Source organism: Centruroides sculpturatus, unplaced genomic scaffold, assembly GCF_000671375.1.
Source record: "Centruroides sculpturatus isolate CEXI.00-Female unplaced genomic scaffold, Cexi_2.0 scaffold390, whole genome shotgun sequence".
Taxonomy (NCBI): domain Eukaryota; kingdom Metazoa; phylum Arthropoda; class Arachnida; order Scorpiones; family Buthidae; genus Centruroides; species Centruroides sculpturatus.
In genome coordinates, this window is record NW_019384599.1 from 16368 (window position 1) to 41909 (window position 25542).

Sequence of the window (25542 nt, forward strand, 5' to 3'; positions counted from 1 at the left end):
TTTATAGTCATTTACTATTAAAAACTATATTTATATTAATATAAATACACAATATTTTGTCGTCTATTAATACAAAATTCATTCTCTTACATTAAAGTAAGATATATATAATTCTTAGAAAAGTCGATAACTCCCTATAAACTTTTAAACCACCTATAATAGCACCACAGAAGTAATTAGCACCTACAGGAAAGTGACAATGTACAATCCATTAAATGTGATTTTAGTACACCTAGTGCAAAGTACAGAACTAAAGAAAACTAACTCAAAACAAAGAAAAGATAGGCAGAAAAGCAACAGAGATAGGTAAAAATGTCCAATTACAAAATGAAAGGAAGTTGTTTAATTAGTAAAAAGCAATACTTGGTTCATCAGAAACACTTATAGGAAAGAGCAGAAAAGACTAAGAAAATAATAATCATTTATGCACCAACACAGACATAATTCAAAGTTGATACAATGTAAATGCAACTAACATGCATGATGCACTTCTGGATTTGGAACATGTTGAACAGGTATTGTTTTGTTCTAATTAAACAATGCTGTTTCATTCTGTAATTAAAAGTTTGTTGTATATCTCTGTTGTTTTCTGAATTAGTTTTCTTTACTTCTGAATTTTGTCACCTAAAGTCATGCTGAATGGACTGCACAAGATCACTTTCATGTAGGTGCCAATTACTTCTGTAGTGCTATGATAGGTGATTTAAAGGTTATAGCAAGTATATGAATTTTCTTTACATATAGCATGTTAATTTTATAAATAAAATTAAGATGATATAAAAATAAATTCTACTAACATATCTACATTGTTATTTTGATATTTTCAGAATTTTCTAAGAAGTTTATAATATTTATGCTATAAATGATATTAAATACATTTATGATTTAGATATTATAAAATATCTCTTTTCAACAAATATTTTATAACGGGGAAAAAACATATTTTTATTCACATGTTTAGAAATGAATCTCACAACTGTTTAATTATATGAATTGTTAAATGAAACCAGAATATATGTAACAGATGTTTGATATTACATAACATATAAGTTATTTAATAAAAATAAAGCCAATAATGCAGTAAAATTAATTTATTCATAAAATGTTTTATTTTGTGCTAGTGTGCAAAACTTTTTTGGGAAATTTTATACGTAAAATTTATGTCAGGGAAAGAATTTTGGATCCTGAAAATATCCTGCACCCTCCAGTTACCTTACTTGTTCTTAATACATATTTAATAAGATCATTAAAAGGTATGCTTGCAACAAAGTAGTAAAGTAGCAATGCAACAAATAAGTTTGTTTTATATTCCTATTTATTATTGTATATAAACTGTATTTTCTTTGCTAAACAATAGACAACAATGAAAATATTATAGTAATTCTGTAAATTTTATATGTAGAAGGACATAAAACTGACAAACATTATCTATTCCATGGTTATTTGTATTGTTTCTCTACTCTGTTATTAAAACAATTTAATAAAACTGGCTATTTTAAAATTTTCTGTCCATAAAAAAATCTTAAAATTTAATTTCAAAATCGTCTTAGAATTGAGTGCCTTAAAATTGAAAAAATACAGTAAATTAATATAATGGAAAGAAATGGGAAATTAGAAGATAATTTAATCTAGAATTTTCTATTACTTCAATGAATGCAATTTTAATAATTACCTTCAACATTGTTTAACTTTTTTAATGCTCTGCAAACAGGTGTTTTGATTCTCAATTTTTTCCCTCTGTATTTGATAAAAGTAACTCTAAAAAATATATATATATATAAATAAATTCAAGATTATTTCATCATACACTATTTGTTTTAACAATTCATAAATACTATGTATATATATTCTTATCTTTAAATTATAGAAATATATAATTTAAAGATAAGAATTTTATATTATAGAAAAACCAATTAGTTAATTAATAACAAGTAATCATTTTATCATAAATTATCATTTTATACATTCAACTACATACATAATATACATATACATAAACAGCTAGATTTTTATCAGGCTACTTTAGGCTAATTAATGATAGCATAATTGCATTAAATTTAATAATCACACCGTGTTAAATCAGAAATAAATTAATTTAATTTACAATACACTGGAAAAAGATTATCTGGAGTGTGACTCAAACCCACAACTCCTGCTTACTGTTCATCTACAGTTATGCTACCCCGACCTCTGTCTAATCTTTGCTTTCGGACTAATTCCGTATCTGCACAGTAAGCAGGAGTTGCAAGTTAGAGTCCTGCTCTGAGACGATCTTTTCTTCCAGAATATTCTAAATTAAATTTATTTATTCCTAATTATTAAATTTAACAAAAGATGGCTGCTTAACCACCTGCCTTCAGCCATATTACTTAATAATTAATTAGAAATATGTAACTAGATAAAAAAAAAAGTCTGGCTGTTCGATTGATATTTAAATTAATAACAGTAGAACCTCATCATGTGTTCCAAAGGGGCCTTGGAACACATGTATGATAACTTGCATAAGCAGATATTCACATAAAATAACAAATCTCATGAATTATTAAGTATTCCTGTACTAGCATGCCTATCACATATTTCTTTAACACAAATATAGAATACATAAATTTGACACATATTTTCCATTTGTTTAATTGAAAGATAAATTCAATTCATTCAAGGAAAACAATTGAACTTTTTGAGTATGGGCATCCCCTGTTAACATCAGTAATCTGTTCCATAATATTATAAATAAAATATTAATCTATAATGTCATTGAAAATTATTTACTTCTTAATTTATAGACATATCTGTTAATCTTGATTTTAAAAAATGAAATGAATACCTGTATTACAATATTCTAATCATAGTATTGCAAGTATTTAGTTGAGATAAGCCTTCATACTAGCATAACTTATTTAAAAACAAACATTTTTGACTGCCTTTGTCAGTCATCTTCAGGTACTAAACATATAATAAGAACAAACATTTTCTCAGCACAATAAGGTGTTTGAGAATATAATAAAATTCTACATTTGAGAATATAAAATTTAAAATCAGTCACAAACAACATTCAAAATCTAATAATTAACAAATAAAATATTAAACATTTATGAATAATAACAATCTAAAATGTTTATAATATTAACATCCCAGAAAAAATTATATTATTATATATACAGGATCATTATACACTTGAGAACACTTGTGTAACTCCAATATGTTGTGTACATAAAATATTATGTCAATTATTATCAAAGAAAGTTGTAACTAACATTATACATTAAACACTGGAGAACTGTCCAGTGTTTAATTTCACATTTGCCCAATACAATTTCTCAGCATGTGCATCCATGTCACATGATACATATCCGACTGATACTCAAATTCTTCCTACTCTTGCAATGGCATATCTGTTGTCACTCTCCCACAGCAGCCACAATTCTACAGCTCACAAAGCTCCACAGCTGTATTCTGAGTTCCTACAAATTACTTATCTTGTACGATGACAAATGATTCCAACTTTGTAAACTGCAAAACACCTTCTCTGTTGCACAGTTGCCATTTTTATTTATGGTACTTCTTAAAAACAGTAGACGACAAAACATTTAAATGCAGATAGGAGATGAAACTCGGACAGTTACTCTCAATCAGTGTACACTGCATACTTCTCGGATAATAATTAACATAATTACAGTAATTTAAAATGGTAGATTTCATCTTGGAAGACTCAGTATTTAATTTATTATGCTTTATATGTTAATTATCGATGATCTATTCTAAAACATTTTCTACGAAAGTTTCTATTTTATTATCTCTAACTCAGCAGGTTTTGATTAAAAATAATATAGACTTCAATATAGTATAAAGTTTTATTTTTCATATCACATATAAATATAAAATATGCTCTTATATAATTTTAATCATAACTATATGGTGTTTAATTCAGACCATATAAAAAATATTTCATAATATATCTACACAGATTTTTTGGCAATTTTCAATCTAACATACAGTAAAAATACATCAAATAATTGCCATTTTTAACTAATAAAATTAACTTTAATTACAATAAATCATTTCAATTAAAAAAAAACTGTTAATTGTTTAAATGCAAACTTAAAATTAAAAGATAAAATAACAAATTTAAATAAGTTAAATATTCTGGCTTAAGTCAAATTTTTACATAGAATCAAATTTAGAATACAGAAAAAGGAGGTTATCTTCCAAACAATAAAAAGCAATTGTGAGATCCTGAGCTACAGATTGTTAAATTTAAATAGTAATAATTATAAATTTGTTAAAATAAAGCACAAAAATTTGTTAAAAAGCAATGAGAAAATAAGATTTGGCTGAAGATAACACTTCCCCTCAACTGACTTCTCTTCTGGGAAGTCAGTTGATTACAGCTCCACAAAACTACTCACCCAAGGAAGAGATGGATTGGACAAGGACATTTCATCTGATATTGCCTTATTTGGAGATACCTTGACACAGGAAACAGTCAAAAATGTATAAAAAGACCAACAAAAAAGGTCAGGAAGGTTGTCAACGTCCAGTTCGGCGGTCATCCCTCTGTCTAGTCCTGTCAGCCACCCAGTTCCTATCAATCCAGCCACTGCCCAAATTAAAGGATAATAAACTTGAACTGATCGTCACCATTAATATTATGGATTATTACAGAGTCATCAGTAGAAGTAAAAGACTTTCCTCCCTCTTTCTAGGATGCCCAAGTCAGCCAGTGATCACTAAACCTCAAAGGATCCAGAAATTTAATTTGACCCATGAGATTTACATTAAACTCTCTCCCCCACAGAAGTGAAACACGAATAGATTATAGACTAGTAACCCCTATAGATAAATCTTATGATGTCATATTTACGATGCATATATCTCTGGCTTAGTAAAATTAAATGTCATTTGTTTTATTATTAATTCAGTAGTTGAGTGTTGTATTTCTGGGCCTCCCCATCTCTCCCTTCATCCCTTAGAGTGTGACTATGCTGACTCAAATTTAGTAGTGAGTAAAAGGTTGCGAGCGATATAGTTCTTGCAAAGGAAAACATGCACAAGCGAGAAGCAAGATATCTCACTGACGTGAGCAAATTTCTGGTTCTCGCAAATATCTGACAGGGTTTGATATTTATTGCATCTCGCCTCTCCTCACCACATATTCTCGCTCACTTGGAAAATTCACTTGTTCACGTCTGCATAGTCACACCCTTACTTCATAAAAGTTCTACATACATGGCCACTCATGCAGTTTGAAGGTTCCTGTAAGCAAAAAGTCACAGGTGGTGTCAAACCTGATCTGAGGGGCACAGCCATCCTGTTAACATAATATTTCTAAAAATATCTTCACAAACTGAATTTCTCTGATAAACGGAACATAAATTAAAGAGACATAAAAAAATAAAATAAAATTTTCTTTTTTTTCTGAATGCAAAAGCATCCAGATCTATTTCTAGGAATGAGGTTAAAAACTGGTACTTTTTTAATGTAGATCTAGTAGTCCTTTAATAATACCAATGTCAAATGTCATTACACTCTTCTCTTCTAATGATGGATTTGACATAGAAAAGCAGATATTTCTGTTAAAGTAGAATGTAGTGGAAGTAGAACATGATAGTTTGGTGCATTGCCAATGCATACTTTGGCTCAGCACTTTGGCATGTCAAAATAAAATGAATAGATTTTATGGTGCCAATTAATACTATGAAATTATCAGTAAAAATATGTATTGTCCTTCTTAATATATTCATTTCTTACAAAATAAATACAGCAATTAAACTATCTTAAAATAATCAAAATGAATCAAAATAAAATACTTAATACTGTACAGAAACCAGTGACTTCTTTAGTGTTAAAGTATCTCATTTCTAATTAATCCAAGCATTAATAGGGCCATTAAAAGTTTATAATTAGTGAAGATATTACTGGTAATAAAGAACTAACAGATTTCTGCAAAAAATATTTTGAATTATTTAAAGCAGTATTTCTCAACTTCTGGTCCATTAAAAATTTCACCAGTTTAGAGAAAAATATTTGACCATATTGATGCTGACACAGTTGATTATGAGTGACATTTATATAATAACCTTAAGTAACTGTACATACTTGTTATGTACAGCAACTCTAGATAAACATATTTAAGCATAATTCATCGTCATATATAATTACTGGTCCACATACGATTGCCTATAATTTTACCAGTGTATGATGAGTAAAAGGTTGAGAAACACTGATTTAAAGAATGCAAAAAAAGAATCGAGCAAACTTCTAAGCTTTTTAATAAACATTATCTTAAGAAATTTGTATGTCATGTGTTATTATCCACATATTAAGACAAATACCATAAAGAGACAACTTTTTGCCTATTATCCTGAAAATAATACAATTATTTTCAGGATAATTTTCAGTAATGCAAATTATTTTCAGTCACAAACATTTGCAAAACTTACATGTTTAATTTATATATATACATAATATACGTATAAATTAAGGAGTTCTGTGAATTAACATAACTAAGTTAAATTTTGATGCCTTCAGGAATTCTCAAATAACTATTCTTTTTCCATGTGTTTGTTATGAAGTAAGCAAAATGTAAATGTTAAATATGCTTGAATAAAGTATTAATATATATTATAGAAAGAACATCCATGTCCGTAAATGCTATTTAGTATGCATAATAAAACATTTAACCGATAAAGGTATCTAAGTGCACTTAGGTAACTTTATTCCATAGAACTCCTCAATACAACTCAATTAATATACAACAGTAACTTAATTATCCAAAACAATTTTGAAAATAAAAATAGATGATGTAGCATTGTAGATACCCTAGAGTATATATAATACACAGAGACCAAACTCTCCACGTAACTGGAAATTACTGAATCATCTGTAGATTACAGCTCCACAAAACTACTATAGTTCTATATATGATTAAATTAATTTACCTTCAAATACAGTAACTGCATTACAGTATTTACAGTTCATGAAACTTCAAATGTACAGTGCTTGATGTACCCAAAACACAAAAGCAAATGAGTTTCTAGATTTTATGACACTTTGTTTTATCCAAAAGACTCCTGATCCTATCAAGTTTGGTTAATCAAATTTTCACTATATATAATACAAAACTTACATATAATTTCTGAATGCTGTTACTTGTATCAAATAGCTCAAGCAAAAGGTTAGTTATAAGCCCAAAATACTTTCCTAAAATAAATTTACAGATTATCAACGTGCCTTTTGACTGTGAATTGTGAATGATAAAAAAATCAAAGCAAGCAAAAAAACAAATCTCTTAATAAACAAATAGTATTATTTCAGGTTTAAACCTTACCTTAGTACATTCATGAATCTTGGCCAGGCAGTTGTGATGCACAGTACCAAGGACACATCTATATTAATATGTGAAGGATACAGGTTATATGAATTTGATAGAATCAAAAACAATCTCAGGTTGCCAGTCATATAATCTACTTATAAACTCTAGAGATATTCGAGTAACATGCAGCTCTTAGAAAAGACTAATGAAATGATCCGTATATAAATTGCATCTATCTATAGCAAAACTCCAAGATCCATAGAAAAAATTGTATTTAGATCCCTGATTCAAACTAAATTCACATTTTGCAATAACATACTGAAAAACTTAATTTTGCTTTTGAATTGGATTGGATTAATGGAAAAAAGCAACGCAACACATGAGTGATCTGCCAAGGAAACATCTCCCAAGAAGACCTTCTATGGAATTCTGGCCCCTATTCAGTTTTTACACATGTGAAAGTAAACTGAGAAAACTCTATGTGGCCAGCTCAGTGGTCAGGTGCAAATCCATGACCAACTACTAGATTTTGGTGGCTTTATCCACTCAGCCACTGGTGGGTACAATTTTGCTTTTGTCTCAATGTGTTCCTGAATAACACAATTCAGATACAGTAGAGTGTCATTTATCCGAAAGCCGATCAACTGAAACATCAGTTAACCGAAAGCATTCCTGTCAGCAAATTTAAATTTCTGCTAGTGCTGTGGCACTGCAATATTTGGTTATGTCTTGGGCTACTCCAATATTATTTTTGTTGGTGTGCGTGTTTTAGCTGGCATCACTGGCATGACCATATTGTATCATTAAAAATTATTTCTTTATTCTTCACAAAGAAAATAAACATGTTGAAAAATATAAAAACAAAAAAAAAATTATATTTCAGAAGTTAATCTAATATCAAAAACATTCCGATTCATATGCATCAAGAAGGTACTTATTAAGGACATGCCAGTATTTGAACGAGGCTTTTTTTCTCCATCATGAGCTATTGCAATATATTCTAGGAACTTGCATTGTGAGTGGTGTGTTTTGCTTCAGCTCGTCAGAAAATATAGCCCAAGCAGCTGACATCTCCAGATAAACCCAAGAAAAAGAAAGAATTTTGTTTATTTTATGAGGTGTTTTTCTGAGGACTGTGTGTTGGGACTTGTGTCATGCTGAATCAGAACGTTTTTGATACTAGATTCACTTCTGAAATATAATTCTTTTTTGTTTTTATATTTTTCAATATATTTATTTTGTTTGTGCAAAATAAAGAAATAATTTTTACCAGTACAATAGCCACGATTATTATTTTTAAAAATTTATGTTAGGCTTAGCATCAACGAAAATTCAACGCGAAGCAACACGCAACAGAGAAAAATTTCAATATAAATAGATTAATATATTTTTTCATACATAATCGATTATCTGAAAAATAAGTTATCCAAACAACCCCAGTCCCTAATTGATTCGGATAAACAACACTCTAATGTAGCAAAATTTACAGCTTATCTATATATATAATTGAGATGGGTTGATAATAATAATAATAAGTGCAGAGTCCAAACGGTTAGGAGTTGAAAGCTGAAATTTGGTACACAGTTAGGGTACATCACGAAAACGCACACTAAGAAAGGATTTTTCAAAATTCCCCCCCGGGGAGAGGGACAGGATTAAGCTTAACACTTCCATCAACAACAGAAGTGTTAAGTAATAATGGGAGTGTCAACAATGGACGTGTCAACAATGGAAGTGTTACATAACAATGGAAGTGTTAAGAGAAAGTGACGTTTTGAGAGAAAGTGCAGTTTTTTTCATTTTTGCAGGAAATCGAAGATATTTTTAGACCCATCTAAAAATTCTCTAATTAGTCTGGAAATGGGGAACCCAATTCTTGCATTCTGTGAAAATGGGTAAGGTTGACTGTAACGTAATGATCTTAATCTCTGCTATTGTTACCTTTGCCCGAGCAACGCCGGGCCTACCTGCTAGTTTATTAATAAATCAGTCAATTAATTACTTTACAATCACAACCTTTAAATCTTTAACAAATCCATTTATTTTAAGATTAATATATAAATTTAAGAGCTTCATTAAATTCATAATAAATGCTTCACTAATAAAGAATCGATATCTATTTGTTTAATCAACTTAGACATTACAAAAGAATATAAACTTAGTTTTAATTATAATTAATTAAAACTAAGTCTCTTATGTCTAGGTCTAACATAATGCTTTTTAACCCAAACAAAAATTTCATATCAAATACATCATTACCATTTTACTTTTCAAATATAAATAATGGACCCATACTAATATAATAAAGCAATACTCCTGTTAATTCCTGTATGTGTGACAATCATATCATAGAATAGTGTAATTAAATATAAGTTTGAAATTTTATAATTATTAATTATAGAAATAAATCTTTTTGTTTATAAACAAAAATATGCTTTGTACTTTCATTTATATCTCAGTTATTATTTATTACTAGAGAAATTCCCTTGACAAGCATGACAGACTACTTTCTATGAGAAAGCAGAATGTCAATAACAGAATGTCACATGGTCAGTATGGAAAGTTTAAAAAAAAAATTATATATGTAGATGCAATAAATATTACAATGCTTGTTTCACAATAATATGGGTAGTATATCATCATGAAAGCAGTTAAAATATAATGGCTTGTTGCATTATACAATCATTGCAACTTCATTCACAGTTTTCATATTTTGTTTTAACAACAAAAGGTGAAAGATAAACTTCATTAATATTTTTGAAAATATTTTGTTGTGTTATTTATTCGTGTGCTGTCTCAAATAGCACACGAAAAAATATCTTCAAAAATTGTGAATTAGCATGTCATGAAAAACTGGTATGCTCAACTAGTTGTGAATTAGAGATTGTATTCATCTATAAACTACAATCCTCTATGAACAAATTCAAGTCTAGGGTTTCTCATTTCCCGGGAAATTTGCCTCCAGCAGGATTACGGGAAAAATCATTTCTTTTTCCGGGATGCCGGGAAATTCCGGGATGAGATAGTAAAATAGAATTTTATATGAATAAAAAAGATCATACAGGAATATCATAAATTTGAATAATTTAATTTATTTTCTAGTAAGTAACTAAATTTTTGGGCCAATCTCACCCATACGGACACGTTAGGCTCAATTAATTTATGTTCTTCTACATTATAAGATGAAAGTAAAATAAAGCGTTTCATTGGGAGTTTTAATGATTACGAAAAAAAAATACTATTTTACTTCTAAAGATGAAATAAAAAATAAACTAAAGTGCAATGAGTGATATTTACTTTCAGCAAGTCTCCGCTGTTCAATGATGCGCAAACACAATACATAGATATTACATGAACTAACAAGTAAAGACTTGTAAAAGATAGGTAATAATATGCAGCAAAAAACCTCAAAATTTCTCTCTTAGGTGAGTCTTCAAGATGCAACTTTTCATATAATAAATAATAGAAAGAAAACCCGACATGGTAAATTATTATTGAAATGCGAGATTTCCCGGGATTTTTCTCAAAGGGAATAAACGGCGAGAATCCCGGGAAAACGGGATCCCGGGAAAGAAACCCTATTCAAGTCGTCTTCATACTGATCAACTCCACCACCGCTTTTAGTGTGTGTTACCATAAACTGCCAGTATACTTTCTGAAAGTGTACATCAATTCGTGCTGTTGAAAATTACTTTAACAAAATTTATATTGCTAAATATGGATTTTTATAACATTATCAGGTAGAATTGTGGACTCAAAATATCTTTTCCAGAATTCCTCAAATTTATTCATGTTTTCATTCTAGGTGAAAAAGTGAATTATCTTTTGTTAAAGAGAAAACAAACATCAGAATAAAGTATTATTATTTTATCTTTATAACAAAACTTCAATTTGTTTAATCTAATTTATAGTAAGATTGATGTTAAAGTCAACCCTCCTATAACACTGTTGATTATTTCGTTTTATATGAATTCCATGTTGTACGAGTCACTTAGATTTTAAAATACGTGAGCTGTTCACAGCCCAGCACACATATTTGTAAAATCTAAGTGACTCGTACAACATGGAATTCATATAAAATGGAATAATCAACAGTGTTATAGGGGGGGTTGACTGTATTTTAGAAAGAAGATTGTAATGGAAAAAAATCCACATTTTGTAAGCTAAAAGAAAACTAGAGATATAAAAACATCCTGAAACCAATATTTCAGTAATAAGCCAATGACTGCCAGATTAAGTATTATTAAATATTAATTTAATTATAATTTTTAAATTTAAAAGAGATGCTATTCATAAATAGCATCATAATTAGAGATGCTATTCATAAATAGCATCTCTAATTAATATAAATGCTATAAATTTAGGCCTTTTGTAGAAAATTTAATGTATATTTTTTATTTTTAAATTTATGATCCTATCCAGTTATTAATATAATAGCCTAAGAATATGTTCTATGTGGCAGCATCCAGTAACCATGGGCATTAACATGCTACTAAGTGGAGTAGATAGATAAACATAATTCATAGTCACACAATTATTCATAATTTTACTGATTTGCAATGAGAAAATGGTTGAAATGCTACTATAAATTATTATTATAGAAGTTTTTTATTAAATTCATAATTACAAACAAAATGTTATTTCATGCATTAGTAAAAAAAAAACTTTTTTTAATTTTGCTACTTTTTTTGTTAATGTTTGATTATAATTTGAAAGTGTCAAAATAAAATTTAAAAAAAAATAATTCTGATTTGTAATTAACATAAATACAAGTCTATAAAAAATAATAGAATAATATCTAACTAAAAAACAGAATTTCTGCTTTATTATAATGTCTAATAAACAAATAAATATATGCTTTGTAACCCTAGCACACTGGAATTTCACAACTCATCTTCACAGATAAAAACATTAAATTTTAGTTCAAATTTAAATCTTTATTTTTACTAAAAAAGTTTAAAGTTTCTATTCCTAAAGATCATAGTAAATATTAAAGGTTATGTAATGCATGTTTATTTATTAAGATGGCTCCGCATACTTGGTATTCGCCAAGCATTTTCCATAGTTTCGCCAAGTGTTTGTCATGTGGTGAGCACATACATGATTATTTTCCAAGTATCAGTTCATTGTGGGAATTACAAATGTTTGTCTGAGATTTGCTCCCTTCAATTTGGCACTATATACCAACAAGAAGTGAAAACAGAAAACACCAAATATTTGTCAAGCTAAGTCATGAGTAAATCATCCACACTACTTGATATTGGCCAAATGTTTGCTTGACATTTGGCAAATACCGAATGTATGGAGCCATCTTTAAATGTTGTGATAAAACAAGTTTCATTCATTATTTCTTAATACAGTATAATACATACAGAGATTATTATTAAAATATGATTATTATTTCTATATAAAAAAAATTGCATTATTAAAATAAAATTAATATTAGGATATATTACTAATTTTTCATTTTAATGCCTTCAATCATTGTATAATTTATTTATTTAATTATTAAATTTTTTGTTGTTTTATTCAAAGATCTATGATGATAAATCTGAAAGTGAAACAAAGTAAATTTTATAATAAATAAATGTTTCTAAGATTGCTAATGTCAAATATATATTCAGCATCATTAAGAAGTAAAAGCAGCTTATTCAGGCATGCAATATATGAAAAACAGTTAAACTCTGCTATAATAAACCTAAATTATCAGATTTTTTCATTGGTTAATCTTTTACTAGCATTTTAATAAGCAAAATTTGCTCTAAAAAATAAATAAGTCATTTTTTTTACCAGAATTTTATTAATTAAAATTCAAAAATATAATTTTTAATTTTAAAAATATCCAGAAAAAACTGTTGTGAGATTGCTTGTGAAGAAGCATAGATATTAAAATTAAGCCACACTAAAGACAATCAAATTTCTACCATACTATGAAGCACAATTAAAACTTCTATTACAGGATATCTGAAAAGTTTTTTTAACATCTCTGGGCAGTGAGAGAAATATATAATGATTAAAGTTGTAAGTACAATATTGCGTAGGATCCTGTAAATTGCCCATCTGACCAGTTATATGTACAGTATTGCTTATATGCAAAACTGTATGCATAATCTTAATGGCCTTACAAATTTCTCACTGCATAGTAACTTTCTGGACACACTGTAGTTAATATACATACATAGTAAATATGTACATTTAGTAATTGGAAGTACTACAGAAGAATTTATATGTAAAACTGGTAAATAAAATAAATAAATCACAGATTACAGAACACAAATCAATCATCTAACTTTTAGATATTCAGCATAACTAAGTATAATATGTTATAATACAAATGAAAACAATATTAAAAGCTTCCACTAAACTTTCATCCTTCAAGGACCTGTAACATTTACAAGCCAACTACAATTATTTACTATAAATAAGTATTAAGCACCATCTTTTATTAAATTTGATAATTATAATTTATTAATAAATTATTAATATTAATTTAATTATAATAATTTAATATGATATGGTGCCTAATGTTAGGCTAAATTACTTAGCATTTAATTGTAACAGTAGCAGTAATATAGCCCAATCTAATCCAGCAATTGTCTAGCTTTAATATTTTTCATATAAAAGATAATTCACTTTTCATCTTATTCTAAAATGTGATGAAATTTAAAAACTTAGGAAGAAATATTTTGGATTCCAGATCCCTTCTATATAGTGGCAGCTATATAAATTATCATGATGTTTAATGTGCAAACAACATGATAATTGACTGTGTACTTAATTTATGATTCCTTCAAAGGGGGAGAAATGAGAAATATCAATTGCTTTCTTCTGCAGAAAGCAATTGGTACTTCAAGAGAGATTAGTGCCACATGAATGGCACTAATCTCTCTCTAAGTGACTGGGACAACAATGGACTTGAGAGTCCTCTGATTTCAAAGCTAGCAATAGTTGGCTCAGAAACTTCAAGTCACAATTCAGATATGAAAACATTAACATCTGAAGGCAAGTTGTTATACTGTGATAATACTGCTGTCTACAAATTTGAGGAAAGGTTCATGAAACTTGAAGAAAGTAAGAGATAAGTTATATTCCAATGGTAATGTTTACAATGCAGATGAAATGATGATAAACTGGAAAGTACAGTCATTTATCCTCATTTTCCTGCAAAATCCCAAGATAGAAATCTGCAGCTCTTGGCTTTACAGTTAGCAAAGAGTTAATCACATTAGCATGTGCTTGAATACTACTGGCGTTTACCAGCTGAACTCACACATTGCCACTGATAGTAATTAGAACGTCTAAAAAGTCTCATTGTTTTAAAAATGTAACCTGCAAACCTACTACTTACAAGACAAAAGATGCATGTTTAAACTTTGATCTTTTTTGTAAATATTACTCTAAAGATATAGCAGCTTTACCAGATGACTTTCTTTAAAACTAAGAAGACTAGGTTCTAAATCTTATCAGAATCTATACTTTAATCAGCATTACGCATTAAGTCATTAAAGCCTTTAAATGCACTATGTTACATTGCAATTATGACATTTGTTTACAAAAGCCATTTACTCAATTAATTATTGCTACATAGCAGTAAACAACAACAATATACAAAATGTCAGTAACTTATAACTACTGTATTGTTAAAAATTGTCTATTTTATCTTTAGCAATAGTCAAAAGAGATAAGAGTGAATCATATATTTTGACAACATCAAATAGAGAGCATTTTGGCACACATGATATGAAATGAGATTTATAATGGAATGTTGCAACTTGACAGACAAAGGATTGTATCACACACCATGTGCAAAACATCACTGGAGAGCAGTTGTAGTCAGCTGTTCATTGCCTTCAAATTTTACACTTGAACAATATGGAACACATTGAGCAACATTCCTTACATCAGTAAGAGACTGTCCATAAATGACGTCCACACTGGAATGGAGGGAGGGGTTACGACAAGTCAGACAAGGGGGAATTGAACTTCAATGGATGTCTGTTTTATTTCATTAAATTTTATATAGTTTATCACTTTATGAATAATAAAATGCATAAAGGTTTTCAGGAGATTGAGTTTTGTTGGACGTCCAAAGTAGGAAGAAGTTATAGAAACTTGAACAAGCTGGAACAATGGGGGGGAGTAACAATTCCAAGAAAAATGAGGATGTAATTAATGGAGAGCCTCTAAACAGCCTCCACAGAAAGCACATCCCCTGTAAAATGAATAAATGCATTTTCATTGTGTTTTCATTGTTTTGTTTTGAATATTTTCCTGTAAATTTTTTTTGAAAAATCCTTTTCTGTATCCTCTGCATAATGTGTATACAAATTTTGGTGTCAATCCACTTATTAGTTACAGCTAGAGTGTGCTCTAATTAGGGAAACTTTAATTATGACTGCCCCATGTAACAGCCAAGTTATAAATTAGATAAAATACTTTTATTTTATTTATCTGTTTTTAATAATATGTTAATAAAAAAAATATAACATAAAACTAGTTTAGAGCTTAGCATAATTTAGCATTCATCACTTTTAATTTATCATGTTACTGCCAGAATATACATACACAGGTACTCATTAACATAACAATACACATGTGTACATATTATAAAAACTATATATATAGTTCTTTCAATTAGATATTACATATTTAATGGAATCTACTAAGAAAAGTACTCTACTATTATAACTAGTATTACTGTAACAACAAAACATGATTAGTATGATGATCATAATGACAGCAATATAAACACAAATGTTTTCACATAAATAATGAAAAGACAAGTCATTACTATTGCATTATCACAATTTTTTCTTATTAAATTAAGTATGAAATAAAGCTAAAACAACTTTGTTTTAGATATTGCATTTTAAACATAAAAAATAAATTAAACTTAAAATTTCAAGTTACAAAAGTAAATGAATGAATATCTAGAATAAAGGACCAGTCACATCTAATTAATAAGTTTTTGTAGTTGGGGCTCCAAAGATTGGAGCCCCAACTACAAAAACTTATTAATTAGATTGGAGCCCCAACTACAAAATTTGGAATCATCGTATTTGTTACATAAGAAAATTATTACTTAAAACTTTTCATTTTGCAAAATGTTTAAATCATTTTAAATTTTGATCACTAATTTACTCCTAAACTTTCAAATAATAAAGTAATAAATTTAATTAATATATTTAAACTACTCTGATGAATTATTTTTTAACATATTTAATAAATTTAATTTTACTGTTTCACTGTATATAACTACTTACAGTAGAATCTCATTTTAATAGATCAATCGGACCACCAAAAAATCATCTGTTGTTCTGAGAATCTGTTATATTGAGAACAACAGATTTCCTGCACACCCAAGAAAATTGTCATTAACAATAATCCCTACACATAAGAAATACCTGTACTTGAAATTATTCAGTCTCTTGACATCTCTATCCTTTACTCTATAGAAACACATATGTTACAAGTGAATATATTATGCTATACGTGTGTACAACAAAGTCAATGGAAACTGTGTAGCCTAAAAAAAAGGAAAAGTACAGTACATATGCTCATTAGCATTTCACTTGAGTTCGTGATTTCTTAAAAAAAAAAAACTCATCCATTATGGTTTATTTTGACATTGCTTTTCTGCCCATTGAGTACAACCAGAAATAGCTTCCCAACACTACTCAGTTTGCTATAGGAGGATGCTGACATGTGGCTGCAAAGTTAGCAGTGTGAATTATGATGATTATGCACATATTTTGCACATAATCATTTGTTTTGCATGCAATGTATTTTTTAATTCAATACCTGAAACATTCAAATATTAATTAAACATTGAAAAAATGTAATGTTTACAATAATTTGGCTAGAAAAAAATCCAATATTCCAAGTTACAGTTCCACCAAAAAGAGGGAAAATTTTGATCCAGGACCTTGAAAAAATCCATTATTCCAAAATTTTTGTTGTTTTGCCATCTGTTAAAATGAGATTCTACTGTATTAAACAACACAACTTCCTATAATATGTTAATTTAAAAATCTAATACAATTGACATTTTTATAAATGTAACTAATGTTATCAATATACAAATTTTATTAATAATTTTTTTTATAAAATATTCAAATTGTCATCAATTGAAAAAAGTGTTTAATGATATCCATAATTTCTTCCGCTTATGTAGATTAAAATATAGGATGTTTCCCTCAAACATTCCTGATTTTAAAATGTGTTGGTGAATACTCCACGTTTTATGTACTGTACATACATTTTAAAGGGTCAATGTTACTGCAAACTGGTAATCTGGACCTCCACTGTTTAGTTCATTACATACAGTTTAGTTCATTGGGGCTCCATTTCTTGGTCTGCCCAATCACCTGACATCATCTCTCAATTTTTTCTTTGTGGGCAGATCAAGGATTGGGTGTATGCTACAAAACTTCCAGATATTACAGCCTTATATATATATATATATATTGCAGATGCCACTAACAGTGTTATTTCTAACAAGCTGACTAAATCAAGAAAATATGTGGAAATGTACTAATTATTTAAACTACTGTACTTACATTTATTTTCCCAAAATTAATCCACAAAGCTAGAGAAATTTGAGGGAAATATCCTGTATTTTTGTACTGTTTGAACAGAATATGATAAAATCTGAAATAAAAATACATCTCCAAAACATCACAAATAATAATTTACAAAAATATTCTTGATGAACATTTTGACATTACTGAAAATATTTAAATACAGCAAATCCTCACTTAATGTTATTTTGTTATAACATTATTGAGTAAAGATATATGTATATTTGTAATCATTTACAATTACTGTTATCTATTTTTTTTATAAATAGTAAAATTGATTGAGATGAAAAATAAATGCTGGAGGTTGCAAACACAATCCAATTAGAATAATATTATCTGAATAATATTTTGTTTGCATCATTCAATTTATGGTAAAATTGATTTTGTTATACATCTTAACATCACAGTTTCTAAGAGCCTATTGACAATGTTAAGTGAGAACTTGCGGTACTTTTCCATCAACCAGTTTAGATGGGTAAATTTCAAAATAAATTTCTGAAGATTAAGTGAATGAATCATTTTCTTTAAGTATTAAATATGAATAAAAATATTATTTCAAAATTAAAACTGTTCTTTAATATTTTATCATTCTATCAGATATTTAAAAAATGTTTGTAATATTTTCTATTTAAATTCCAATCTCTGAGTATGAGTATGAATAGAGTATGAACAGAAAATAAGTGACTATTCATTGTGATGTTGTATGCCAAGCTGCAATTTTTTGTCCAAATGCTCAACTTTAGTAGTGCCTTGCCCCTGTAAATGATACTTTTCCTGTTAAAAATGAAGTCATGCTGGTTATGTATCTAACTCCGTTCAGGAGAAAATATTTTAACTGAAATAATGTGACTTCCAGCCCAAAGTGAAAGTTCATATACAGTTAATCGAGGCCTCTTGCCTCTAAGTTTTCCATATCTGCTCTTGACTTTCATCTATCTAACACTGTTCTTGAGATTAAGAAAGGACAGACAACCAAACAGACAAATGACAGTGGAAATTTATTTATATGTCTACAATTTTTTTCAAATTGCAGCCTAATAATTAAGCCCTTAATTAATAATTAACATTTTTAATATTGGTAAGTATTAATATTTAATGCAACTTCTGTAATAGATTTTATTTGAAATTAATTTCAAGATAAAATGTGATCCAAAATAATGATGTAAGTTAGTAACAAAAAATAAAATAATTATAAGTTTCAATTTTTCCATTTAGATTAAATAAACAATTCTGTATTTATACTTTTTGTAATACCTTGCATAATAAATGGCCTGTGAAAGAATAGAAATTTAATAATAATCATTCTATAATAAAATTTTTCTCCTCAAAAAAAATCATATCCATTAGATGCTAATTCAGAAAATCTATAATGCTTTCAATGTTACTAACAATCTGATTAGATGCTTGCATTCTTGATATGGAGTGACAAACATCTAATCTAATACACTCCATATCTATGCAATTCATAATAATTCTTTGTATATACAATATTAGTTATAAATATATCCATTACATAAAATTTTCTGTGTTGTAATATCAACATTTAAATAAATGTTCGAGCAGAATAAAATACCAAGACATAACAATTACCACATTACACTATTATTTAATGAAATTACAAAATAAAATTAGATAACTTTGTTTAGGGTAATTATATTTAAATTCAGTAATATAGAAATGCTTAAAAATCAAAAATTAATAAAAATCTTATTAAACCTCAAGTAAAATATCACAAAAATTTTAACCAAAGGAGCAAATTTATGACATTAATTCAAGAACGAAGTCTTGACTTTAAGATGAAACTATTAAACTAATTATATTTCATAGAAAATGTTTTTAATGCTCAAATGAAATTATTTCTTCAATGATAATGTACAATTAACTTTCAAATTAAATATTAAAGAGAAAAAAAATTTTGAATCCAATAAAAACTGTTTCATTAATTTTTATTCAATTATTGGATTGAAAATAAAAATAGTCAGTGACATGGCCAGAAAATATATATAAGAATATGTCTATATATTCTTAAAATACATATATTTTAATAATAATAATAACTATTTTCTATATTAAAGATAAAATTTTCAGAATAGTTACAATTCCTAAAGCCCTCTTTCTTATTGAATTCAATATATAAATGGATATTCTAAATATAAATATTTATCAAAATACTGTCCTGAATAACTTAATTATAAAAAGATTATATGATATGATTCATGAATAATTTAAAGGTTTACTCGTTTATATTACATAATTATAAACTTTGCATATAATACTTTTGTCTATTTACAATTATATATTAATATATACATTTTTTGCCTATATAATATACTTTTAAAAATGATTTTCAAACTTTTCTAATTATTAAACAAGTGGATACAATATTTATTATGTTAATTTGCAAAATAATAAAAATAAATGTTAATTAAATATTATTAATTATTACTCACAAATAATAAATATTTTAATAAATAAATAAATTTTCATAGGTTAATATAATCCATATCATGATTTAATTACAAAATTATTAGTAAACACTATTAATTCAGGATATTTTGGTTTTCAATTAAACTTTTTACTGAAATTTGTTGTTCCTTAATATACCAAGTAAATCATATGTGAAGTACCCTATTCAACACTTTCTGGAATAATATTTAGCAGCTCAAGTGCAACTGAATCTGATTTGGTAGCATTTCAGAACATGGAAAAGACATTTCTGTAAAATGAATTTGTATCAAAACACACCTTTATGGCAGTTTTGGCACTACAAATAATAAAAAATCAGTTTATTTTGCATAAGCACATATGTTGCAGCCAAGTTCTGGGTATAAAAATGGCCACAAATATTGAATGTTATTCTTATCATCTTGCTGGAATATGCATTTCTTGTAAGGCTGTTCTAAATGATACTGGTTCAGCTGCACTTCGAGAATTTCACCACTGTAAGAATTTATGCCAAGAACCACAGACAACACAAATTTTGTTGAATCAAATGATCATTTGATTCAACAAAATTGACTGTCTGGAAAATTTCTGGAAAATTCAGCTAGTTGAGAATGAAAACTTATCATTTCATATGAAGTAAAGATGTTGAAGATATTACCACAACAGTTGATTGTTGAACAGTTATTGATTGTTAAACAATCAATAAATAATGTTGCAGATCGTAGTGCCTCTAGCAGTGTAGAAAGTACAGAGAAAGTTAGTACAATGCTATTCATAAGATTAGACACAAGTTTCTTGCTGATAACTTTACATTAGCAAATGGACATGGATGTATTGTGGAAGATCTTGTGGAATGACAAAGCACATTTTCACCTCAATGGAACAGTGTACATCCATAACTGTTCCATTTGGCCACAAAAAATAATAATGGCCACTGCACTTGCTGAAAATTATAATCTGGTGTGGATTCACAAAAATATTTATTCTTGACCATTCTCTTTAAAGAAGCTAGTTCCAATGGGTAGTGAAATGTTTTGTGATGGTCCAAAGATACTGAGAGATGTTGAACACTTTTGTCATATGCTCATACTCCAATTGCAACAGCGACAACCACTTTCATGTTAGATGTAGCACTTCCACATATTGCATGCTCCATGCAGCAATTTCTGCAACAATTTACTGATAACATAATGATTGGATGTGCATTTTCTACTGTCTGGCCACCTCATTCTCTGGATATTAATCAATGTAACTTTTTGGTTGTGTTGATATTTAAAATGTAGTTTATCATGAACATGTTTCAAATTAGAAGACACCATCACACTGTATGTGAGAAGCATAACAGAAGATCAGTTACAGTCAGCCATTGAAAACACTACACGGTTCGTTGCTTTCAGATTTCACACCTTCAGAATGAACACCACATTGAGCAATATCCACTTGTATAATGTCTTATACAAATAAAATGTTTGCAGTAACAAAAGTACTATAGTGGCGAATATTTTTTACAGACATGTCCTAAAATATCATTATATCAGATGTGGTTGCATTTAGATGCTAAGAATCTTTCTAGACAACATTGAATAGGATATTTTAATTACAATCACCTGGTATGTTAGAGTAAATTTAATTTTAAGAATAATTCAATACTGAAGCATTCTACTGATTTCTGTAAACAAAACACACAAAAAAATTAATCTTTCACATGACAAAAAACATTAAAGAGAATAGAAAATTTTCTTAGGTCTATATTAAATCATTTTTTATCAAAAACTGGTACTGAAATATTATAAAAAAAACTCTTATATACATTCTGAATTCCTGTTATATTATTTTTATAAAAACAAAGTTCAGAAAAGATTCCTTATATATTACAGAAACTAACTCACTTCCATTTAACTCATGTTATATCAGTTTTTTTTAAAACAGTCAAATGCAGCAAAATTTATATCTCTCTTCTTTCATATTATTATTATAAATTATATTAATATGAATAATATTCTAAGTTGCTACATGTTTTTTTCAATTTACAAATTTTTAAACACAACTCAGAAAGCTAAGCTTAAGTTTTCAAATTAAATATGATTGAAGTCTTATATAAAATTACAATACACACTCATATTAAAACAATCCCACAGAAATTAATAATTAATTAATACTCTGATAATCAACTAATAAATGTTTTAATTCTATAATCTCCAAATTCTTAAATAACAAAATAATAGAGAAAATATAAAATCATTCTGATTTAAAAGAAAATATTTAATATTTTCTTATATATATAAGATATACAATCAGCATTTTGATTTTTTTTACAACAAAACTTATTTTTCTATTAAAATTTTGTAATGAAAGTTTACAAAACTTGGCACCATTAACCAAAACAAAACCAATAAAATAAATCTCAGCACATAATAAAGCTAAACAATAAACATATACTTTTTGTTTAACCAAAATTTAATTAAACAAAAAATATTTAATCAAAAACATATATTTAGTCATTTTTACATTAAAAAAACTTCATAAAAAAAAAAAGTATTACATAAACTAAGATGTATGCTTTTGAAGTAGGGCTTTTATATTCGATACATCCAACACACCTTATTGCTGAGAAACATATATTTATTACATAAAACTAACGTTTTCGGCTCAATTTATGGGCCATCTTCAGGTTTACTGTTGTTCGATTCTAATACACAACCGAACACGTTCAAAATTAAACCAAATTAGAACATGCGTTTAAATTTAACCAATAGAATAAGCATAACCAAACTAAAACAATAAATAAAATACCAAACTAACAGAAAAATGAAAAATGAAAAATAAAAAATAAAATACGGTGTTAAGCCGCAAACAATAAGGAACAATTCCTAATACATTAACCCAGATATCTATTGAGTCACTGTAGACGCATTATTACTCGTGTTACTTCTTACTATATATTTCCAGGATGACGGTAATACCGTCGCATCTTTATAATTTAAACATCTGTCAGCCAAACTCGCTCTGTAAATTTCACATTTCTCAGTTATGGATGACAACGTTGGCGAGCGTACTTTTGTAAGAATTTTGGCATCCTCCCATTTAACAATCGAACCATCCGCTTGCGCCATTTTGGATAATGCTGTTGTACNAGGGTGAGGATTAAGGAGCACCGATACGATGTCGCAAAAAACAAGTGTACAACAGCATTATCCAAAATGGCGCAAGCGGATGGTTCGATTGTTAAATGGGAGGATGCCAAAATTCTTACAAAAGTACGCTCGCCAACGTTGTCATCCATAACTGAGAAATGTGAAATTTACAGAGCGAGTTTGGCTGACAGATGTTTAAATTATAAAGATGCGACGGTATTACCGTCATCCTGGAAATATATAGTAAGAAGTAACACGAGTAATAATGCGTCTACAGTGACTCAATAGATATCTGGGTTAATGTATTAGGAATTGTTCCTTATTGTTTGCGGCTTAACACCGTATTTTATTTTTTATTTTTCATTTTTCATTTTTCTGTTAGTTTGGTATTTTATTTATTGTTTTAGTTTGGTTATGCTTATTCTATTGGTTAAATTTAAACGCATGTTCTAATTTGGTTTAATTTTGAACGTGTTCGGTTGTGTATTAGAATCGAACAACAGTAAACCTGAAGATGGCCCATAAATTGAGCCGAAAACGTTAGTTTTATGTAATAAATATATGTTTCTCAGCAATAAGGTGTGTTGGATGTATCTAATATTTTGCATAAGAGGCTGAGTCGGATTAAGTGGCTTTTATATTCATTATCATTTTAATATTAAAATTTAATAAACCAATTAATAAATTTTGTTTTACTAATAATGCATATATATTTGAAATGAATTATTCTTAAAAATCAAATTGGAAAAAATATAACTTACCCATTAAAAACAAGCTCATTTAATTGCTGTCTATTTTTTTCACTCAGACCTAAATTTCAAAAAGATATATTATCAATTTAATGCAATAGCTTTACTTTACTATGAAAGAAAGTCTAAGAATTGTTTTATATAATAATATTGGGTACTGAATTTAAATGAAAATAATTTAAAAGCTGTACCATAGTATACAAATTACTTGTTTGTAGTTCAAATTTTGCTAACATGGCAAAGTAAGATAGATATTTCATTGTATAGTTTTGTCATGCAACAAAATGAAAATAGTAATGACCATAGAGCAACACATTAAGTATGTCCTTGGTATGCAGAGTTTGAATATGATGGCTGTACAAATTTTGTGTTTACAGTTACAAAAAGATACCTAAGTACAATTGCAATGCATTGGTATTGCACATTTGAAGAAATGTTGTCTATCATGAAGCCATATTCCAGTGGTTATAAACACAGTCCAGAGAAAAAAGCCTACATTTCCACTGCATTGGTGCTTACTTATCCCAAGGAAAAATCTATGAAGGTTGTTTTTGGAGTTAACTCTGCCATATACATGTCAATACGGTATGCAACATTATCTGAAAATGTATCTGTAGTGCTTGTACAAGCTGTAAGCAATACAAGTACATTTTTTTCAGTAATGTCAAACATGCATTGACATGTTGTGTGTAACAGAGTCAATTCAAAGGACAGTGCCATTTTCACTTTTGCCAGGTGACAAACCTATTAAATGAAAATCCTGCTTCACATTGCAGTTATGGCAGAATTTGAACTTCTTTTGTAAGAAGTTCAAATTCTGGTAAACATAACAAATGTAATTTTGGTAAACTACCTTTATTATGACACTGCTTTCACATTATCTCCACACATTACATATTTATTATATACNAATGCTCAGACTGCCTGGGTAAAAATTAAAAATATAGTAATAAAAATTATTTACACTTATTATAAGAACATTTTCAGTTCTATACAGTTTTTATATAACAATGCTTTGTAAATATAAAACCTTTAAAATTCATATTGTAATAGACACATTCAATTGATTTAATACATATCAATTGAACAATTTTTATTAAAAAAATCACTATACCGAGTCTTCTGAAAAAGAATTCTATCATTTTAAAATATTTTAATTATATTAATTATTGTCCAAGAATAATGCAATGTACATTAATTGAAAAATCAAAAAACTGTCCAAGTTTCACATTTTCCTATTATAATTTTTCAATGAATGCATCTCATGTCACACACATCCGACTGACAATCAAATTTTTCCTACACTCACTACAGCATATGTT

At 28.0% G+C, this 25542-nt stretch overlaps 1 protein-coding gene across 1 annotated transcript in view; it reads right to left on the minus strand.

The window, feature by feature from the left end:
* Positions 1 to 25542, minus strand: part of LOC111624955 (protein cramped-like) — a 34254-nt gene that overhangs the window by 1554 nt on the left and 7158 nt on the right. The window contains exons 4-6 of the mRNA XM_023367951.1: positions 24795 to 24849; positions 24233 to 24281; positions 1673 to 1758 (exon numbers count right to left, since the gene is read on the minus strand). Coding sequence (XP_023223719.1) covers positions 1673 to 1758; positions 24233 to 24281; positions 24795 to 24849 — 190 coding nt within the window. The remainder of the gene's footprint in view (positions 1 to 1672; positions 1759 to 24232; positions 24282 to 24794; positions 24850 to 25542) is intronic.